The sequence below is a fragment of the Magnolia sinica genome, chromosome 9 (assembly GCF_029962835.1).
Source record: "Magnolia sinica isolate HGM2019 chromosome 9, MsV1, whole genome shotgun sequence".
Taxonomy (NCBI): domain Eukaryota; kingdom Viridiplantae; phylum Streptophyta; class Magnoliopsida; order Magnoliales; family Magnoliaceae; genus Magnolia; species Magnolia sinica.
Window position 1 is genome coordinate 1,790,306 of NC_080581.1, and position 7,194 is coordinate 1,797,499.

A 7,194-nucleotide genomic window follows, 5' to 3' on the forward strand; every position below is an offset into this window, starting at 1 on the left:
AAAAATCGAGCTCAAGTTGGCCCAAGTTACTGATGGAGTAGAACTGAGCTGAGCCGGCGAATCAAGCTCCAAGACCGAGCCAAGCCAAGTTCAAGCCGGGTCGCTTACTGGCCGAGCGGAGCCAAGCTGAATTGGGCCAAGCTAGATTCAGTTCAACTCGTATACAGCTCTAGCAATGACCTGACAGGCTGGCTATGTAGGGCTTGGGCCTTAACTTGACCCGAAGCGGGCCTGGGCTTGAAACTAGGACCACTATAGGGGCGGCTCCAGTCCAATCATCCTGTAGGCCACAATCGAAGAATGCATGGTTAAAAGACATTTGTGAACAGTTCCATTCAATGTACATGTGTGGTTTAAAAAGACTCTTTGGAGCTCTCGACGATGTCTGGTCACATCATCTGGTCTATGGCTCATTTATAAGCGCAATGGATCGATTGGGTTGGGTAGGATTCAACCCGAGCCTAACCCATTTACTTAAACAGGCCACAGTTACTAACCCAAGCCCACCCATTGCCACACGTAATACTGCACCATTACCCCTTGTGAACAGGGGCCAAAGCAAGCGCAATGGACGGATGATCTTGACCCAAGCCCGGCCTGTTTACTAATCCAACCCAACTTTCCCCAATGTCCTAAGAGTTGGGATATCCTGGGGTCAAGCTGGTCCACTTTCTCCCAGGCACATCTGGCAACGAGCTGAGCCTGGGTTTACTTTTTTTGGGTCCATGGGTTAGGCATGGTCCCTATTTGTAGGCCAGAAATGAACGGACCATATTCATGCTTGGGTTTTTCAACAACACTTTCCACTTGAGACAGCTCCGTTAGGCCCATTTGCAGTTTCCATGGTCTGGGCTTGTTCTGGACTCTTACTATAGTTTTCCACACCTGGGCTTAAAATTCAGGCTTGAAATTTAAACCGTCCTGGACGATTGACAGGCACCCAAGCGGCTAACCCTGAGGTTTCATGATGGGCGTGGCTCAACATCGAGGGACGGTTCCGATCATTACGCATGGGCCTAACGAGCGGACTTCAAATTCACTTCAGTAGTCCGCGGACTACCAGACTGGGGTCTAGGGTTTTATTTCCATCGCCTCGTATTACAAAAGAGAAGATCCCAACTTAACACCTCTCTCTCTCTCGTTCTCGTCTTGACTGCTAAGGTGAGGATTAGGGTTAGGGTTTTGCAGAGAAGATGGGAGTTTTCACGTTCGTTTGCAAGAGATCCGGCGACGATTGGAGCGGGAAGCAGCTGTCTGGTGAAGTCGAAGCTTCGGCATCTTCGACCTTCGATCTGCAGAGGAAGCTCGTCCAAGCAGCTCTCTCCACCGATTCTTCTGGTGGGGTCCAGTCCTCGTTCTCCCTGATCTCACCGTCTTCAGCTGTTTTTCAGGTTCCGATTCCTTCTCCATTTCATCCCTTTATCTTTAGTATTGTTCAGATCTTGCTCGTCTCTAGCATATCCACCTCACACGTGGCACACTCTGTAGAGTCGGAACCGTTGATCTGATAGGCCTACATCCAAAGCTCATGGTCACGGCAATCTGGCAGCAGTTCGTTTTGCCTCCATCACGATTCAGGATCCAGCCAGGGCCGCTGCCCACTGGGCCCACATGCTGAGTGGTCCGATGATCGGAACCATCTATTTGTGCGGGCCACAATAAGAGAGTTATGCTGAAAAGATGATTGTGACCATCACTATCTATAGATGAGTTTAGAACAGTGAAAAGAAGTTTTTCAATGGCTTCATTCTACTCTAAATTCAAAGGCTAGGACTTTCTCCATCCTATCATTATGGGACAATAGTTTATGTATGCTGGTAAAGAGAATATGGATGGTTCAGATCATATCGCCATCTCAGCATGTGGGCCCTGGTGGGGGCGACACATGCTGGATCCTGAGTCTCGACATGGGCAGAATGAACTCATCTGATAAAACTAGCCATCTGAAAAGTGCAATTTTCGCAGACTAAATGTGAACCATTAATGCTGTAGTCCCTACCTTCATTGGGACACTATCAACGTCCCTGAAGCCTTTTAATGATGTGTGGGACATCCGATCATCAATCTGGACTGTTCATTCATTCAATGCTCATACGAAAGTCACAATGGCCGGATGGTCCTAACCATTTTAATGTTGTCAATTTGTTATAACTTTCCATATTTTGCAAGCCACATCAGATGGGTAGAATCATACACTCAAGGTAGAGCTGTACATGAGTCGAGTTAGCTTGGTCAGCTCACTCGACTCAACTTGGAAAAGCTCAACTCACCTCGAAATTGGATTCGGACCAAGTCGAGCTGGTTTTTGGAGCTCGAAAAAATTTCGAGCCGAGTTTGAGCTTGCCCGAGCTCAACTCGACTCGGATCGAAGCTCAACTCGAATCAACTTGTATCGAATCAGCTCGGTGACTCAGTTATTTTGATATTGACGCTGCTTGCCGAGTGTTTGATGAAATGACTCAACGAAGTCTTGTTTCGGGTGCATACATTCTCCGCGGAATCGGCTGGTGGCGAGAAAGGAATGGATACGAAACAAATCACTACAAAAAAAAAAAAAAAAAAAAACTTTACAGTATAAAACTACCCTCATATCTTGATTTTGATGTTGCCCACCGAGTGTTTGATGAAATACCTATAAACTGTTGCTACTGTTTTGCATTCTGTGAGAAATTGAATATGCACTTTATGTGTTTGAGAAAATGTCGCACAGGCTCGAACTCGGCTCGAACTGGCCCAAGCTGCTGACAAAACCGAGCCGAGCTGGCCAGTCAGGCTCGAGGACCGATCCGAGTTGAGTTCAAATTGGGGTTAGCTACTGGCTGAGCGAAGCCGAGCTATACCAAGCTTGACTCAATTTGACTCGTATATAGGTCTGACTCAAAGTGTGTCCTTGGAGCCATAAGTAATCCATAGTGGGGCCTACTAAATAGACGTTTCAAGATGATGATTGGACCTTTTTCTCCTCCTTGTTTTTGACTGTTCATTTTTCCTGCGATTGAGCTTATGGTTAGGATCACCCATTCATTGTGATACAATGGGAGTGCCAATTGTGGTATTGAATGAATGGATAGTCCAGATTGCTTATCAATTGTGACATATATCATTTAAAAGCCCCTGTGAAGTTGAGGATGCTAGCATTTCCCTTCTCGTTTTTTTTCTTTCCTTTTCTTTTGTACATCTTTTGGTTGTTAATGTGAAGGTTCAGATAGATTCCCACGGTTTTCGAGTTGTAGGTGGGCCCTTCACCCAGCAGGCTGCCTAATATATGGTTTTGATTTCCTTAGAAGTGCCTCATGTGTATGGTGCAAAATCTGGAGATAAAATTTGTTATAATATATTTAGAATATACTTATTCTTAGATACACGGTCTTTATTGACTTGGAGAAAGCTTATGATAGGTTCCCTGGAAAGTTAATCCGGTTTGTGTTGAGCGAGAGGAGTTTCAAGAGGATATATTGGCGTGTGTGAGGGAGCAATAACAAATGTGAGGACCACTAGTGGAGAGACAATTGAGTTCCCAATTATTGTAGGCCTGCACTAAGGGTCGGCAACTCCACACTAAGATTGTGTCTTTCTCATCGGTTATGGACAAGTTAACTAGGCATTTGCAAGACGAGATCCGATGGTGTACATAATTTGTAGATGACATGGTTTTGATTAACAAGATGAGGGAGGCGTAATCACGAAGCTAGATTTATGGAGAGGTGTTTTAGTATACAAAGGACTTAAAATTATTCGGATTAAAACATAGTATATGCAGTGCAATTTTAGTAATAATAGGAGTGGGAACGAGGAATTGGTAAAGATTGCTAACTAAGAAGTTTCCTCAAAATGACCACTTTTGATATCTTGAGTTGATAATTCATGAGAGTGGAGAGATTGAGAAGGATGTTGACCATAGAATTCAAGCAGAGTGAAAGGAACAAAGATGGTGCGAATAGAGTTTTATGTGGTCATAGAGTACCATGTTAAACTAAAAGGGAAATTTTAGGGGATGGCTATAGGACCAGCCATGCTTTATGCGACATAATGTTGGCCAGTTAAGGACAACATGTCCATAGGTTGGGCTCCATGGCTCTATGGTAGACAGACTTTGTTTCAACATTGAGGTCGTGGGATCGAGTGCCCATGTGGTGTGGGTAGAGCTGTACATGAGTCGAACCGAGTTGAGCTTGCCACAGCTCAACTCGGTTTGGTCAGCAGCTCGGGCCAATTCGAGCCGAGTTCGAGCCTGTGCGGCATTTTCTCAAACATATAGAGTGCACCTTCAATTTCTCACAGTATGCAAAACGGTAGCCACAATTTATAGTTATTTCATCAAACACTCGATAGGCAGCATCAAAATCAAAATTAAAGGATAGTTTTATCATGTAAACTTTTTTTTTTTTTTTTTGGTAGTGATTTGTTTCGTATCCATACCTTCCTCGCCACCAGCCGATCCCGTGGAGAATGTATGCACCCGAAACAACACTTCGTTGAGTCATTTCATCAAACACTTGGTGAGCAACCTCCATATCAAAATAACCGAGTCACCGAATTGATTCAATTCGAGATCCGAGTCGATTCAAGCTCTAACTCGGCTCGAAATTTTTCGAGCTCCAAAAATCGGCTCGAACTTAGTTTCGAATCAAGCTTTTTCGAGTCGAGTCGAGTCGAGCGAGCTAACTCGGTTCGTGTACAGCTCTAGGTGTGGGGTGCATGTAAAAAAAAAAGTCCTTATGATGGGTTTGGCTGAAATGAGGATGTTGAGATGGACGAGTGAAGGATTGAGTGCATTCAAGGGAATATAGGAGTAGCACCAATAGATAACAAGATGAGGGAAAGTAGGCTTGGATAGTTTGGTCATTATTGCGTAGACCAAGAACTGCACCAGTTAGGAGTGAGTTTGTACAAATTGAAGGCTCTAAAAGGGCAAGGGAAAGGCCTAAAGGATGTGGGTGGAGGTAGTAATAAAATATTTGATGACCTGTGGTCTAACTGATGATATAGCCTTTGATAGAGTGGAATGGTGCCATGGTGGAGATGAATTTAGGTAGCCAACTGTAATTAGTTGGGATAAGGCTTAGATGACGATGACGATTTGTTCTTTAGATACCTGGTGGTCTATAACTTGCCCCAAATAACTGGAACAAGGCTACGATGATGGCAGTGGTACACAGCATGTTATCCCTGTACGCATGACACATTATTACATCCAGGCTTTCTATCTTTCGTGTATGGATCCTTAACATGGAAATGATCCCCCACTCCAAACGTAAGCTGTCCATGTGACTGTAACAAATTGGATGACTTTTGTGGATGAGTGTGGACTGTTAGTTACTTAGTTGTCCAAAAATGTACATACATCTTGTTGCATTATAATCCAGTTTCCACATATCTTGCATGGACCTGACCTATGATTTCACACTGTAGTAAGCTGCAAAGAATTGTCAAAGGATCATGGCTCTGTAAATTTCATTATTTATTTTTGCTTCTCTAATTGTGTGCGTGTGTGCGTGCACCTTGACTGCAAGATATTCAATGCAGTAACAGTGACAGTAACTGCTAGCTTTATGGGCATTACGACCCCTGTAATAGTCAAATTTTCATGTCAGCCCGTTACGGGCCTTCTTTTCTTTTCCAGAACAGATGTCACAGACTTGTATCTGGTAGTGAGTCCCACTGTCACTGTTGTGTTAACCATTTTTTAATACCATGCTTGACGGGACGTTAGCAATGTCTCCAAAGCTTTTGTGGCACATGGGATGTGCAATCATCAATTGGGGCAGCTCATAAATTTCATTAAATTTATAGGATCACTTCTTTTAATGTGTATTTGTTTATGCATGTCTTGTATTTTTTGTCCTCTTTTCCTTTTGGTTTCTAACTTGTTAATGGTGTTTTTTTCTGTAGGTGATTATCGGAGGTGGGGGCGGCGGCGGCGCTTTCATCGGAGGTGGAGGAGCTGCTCCTGCAGCTGCCTCTGGGGGCGGTGCAGCCGCAGCCGAGGCACCTCCCGCTGAGGAGAAGAAGGAAGAGAAAGAAGAGAGCGATGATGACATGGGATTTTCACTCTTTGATTAGTGAAGTATATTTATCTAAGTTGCTAGCAGTTGGGAATTCTGTTCCCTTTTTTTCTCCATTTGAGATTGTCAACATTAGTGGATGATAAAACCTGGTTTTGCAAATTAGGGCCAATGGCAATGATTGTTTGGTGTGGTTTTGATGATTATTACCTTAGTAAATGAGAAAAGTATCTTTGGGTTTAAAAGAGTTTTTCTATATTTATCAATGCGGTTTGGATTAGAAAACAAGCTTATTAAAAGTTAGGTTTTTGTGAGCCCACATGACCCATGCATCCTTCACTGCTGAAACTGGGTTGTATCTCCCCATCTCTGGCCTGTATCGGGCTGGTACACCCATTTCATGTATGGCAGAAGCTGGTTTGTATAGGGCAATATGTGGCTATACTTGAAACCTTCTATGAAGGATATTTTTTTTTTCCTCTCTGACTTGACTCGTCCATCATAATATATGGGCCCCATCTGTATGCCTTGTGTCCCTGATTGGATTACAAAATCTGATTAACTGGCCCGCCTGATGACTTGATCCTTTGGGCCCAACAGATGGATAGTACACACCGTCGAGTCATGTAGCCTCTGAATGCCCCATTTGTTTTCGTGAGTATGAAAAGAACCAGTGGAGGCCTGGAACACTACAAAAGGGCAATAGATCCTCCGAATTCATCACTGGACTGTTCCCTTTGGACAATCCGGGCCGTTCTTATGGTGGGCCCAGGATTGTACAAAGCATGCCAATTGGTGCACTAATGAGTGTACTTCCAAGTGGATGAAGACTGTTGATTAGCGTTGTTTGAACCATCCATTTAACAACACAAACGGACGGTAGGATGATCAGTCCAATATTTTTGGACACTAACCATGGTAGTGCCCATTTACGATTGGACAGCTGATGGGTGAGGACCAGTTGATCAACATCTACAATTATCCAGTCTATATTTGACAATTGGGCTATGGCCTTTCGTTTCTTGGTCATTGGCAGAGTCATGGGCCAATTATCCAAGTTTAGTCCATTCGCATATGGATGATCCGGATCTTATTTGATACTCTGCATATGACACTTGATACACAGGCACTTTGAAAAGGTGCACAGGGCAATATGAACTCGAATTACCTGGATAAATTGTGAAATAGG

General features: G+C 43.8%; 1 protein-coding gene across 1 annotated transcript; it reads left to right on the forward strand.

Annotated features, from left to right (window-relative positions):
• The first annotated feature begins 1,113 nt into the window (after nt 1-1,113).
• On the forward strand, nt 1,114-6,250 carry LOC131256616 (large ribosomal subunit protein P3-like). Its single transcript, XM_058257546.1, has 2 exons — nt 1,114-1,391; nt 5,893-6,250. Exons 1-2 carry the CDS (start codon nt 1,194-1,196, stop codon nt 6,061-6,063), a joined length of 369 nt encoding a protein of 122 aa, XP_058113529.1. The 5' UTR covers nt 1,114-1,193; the 3' UTR covers nt 6,064-6,250.
• The last annotated feature ends 944 nt before the right edge of the window (nt 6,251-7,194 follow it).

What these genes read in the sequence shown, in the direction of transcription:
- LOC131256616 (XM_058257546.1), top strand. Translation starts at nt 1,194, where the DNA reads ATGGGAGTTTTCACGTTCGTTTGCAAGAGATCCGGCGACGATTGGAGC. An exon ending in CGTCTTCAGCTGTTTTTCAG is followed by an intron (nt 1,392 to 5,892) that starts GTTCCGATTCCT and finishes TTTTTTCTGTAG; the next exon opens with GTGATTATCGGAGGTGGGGG.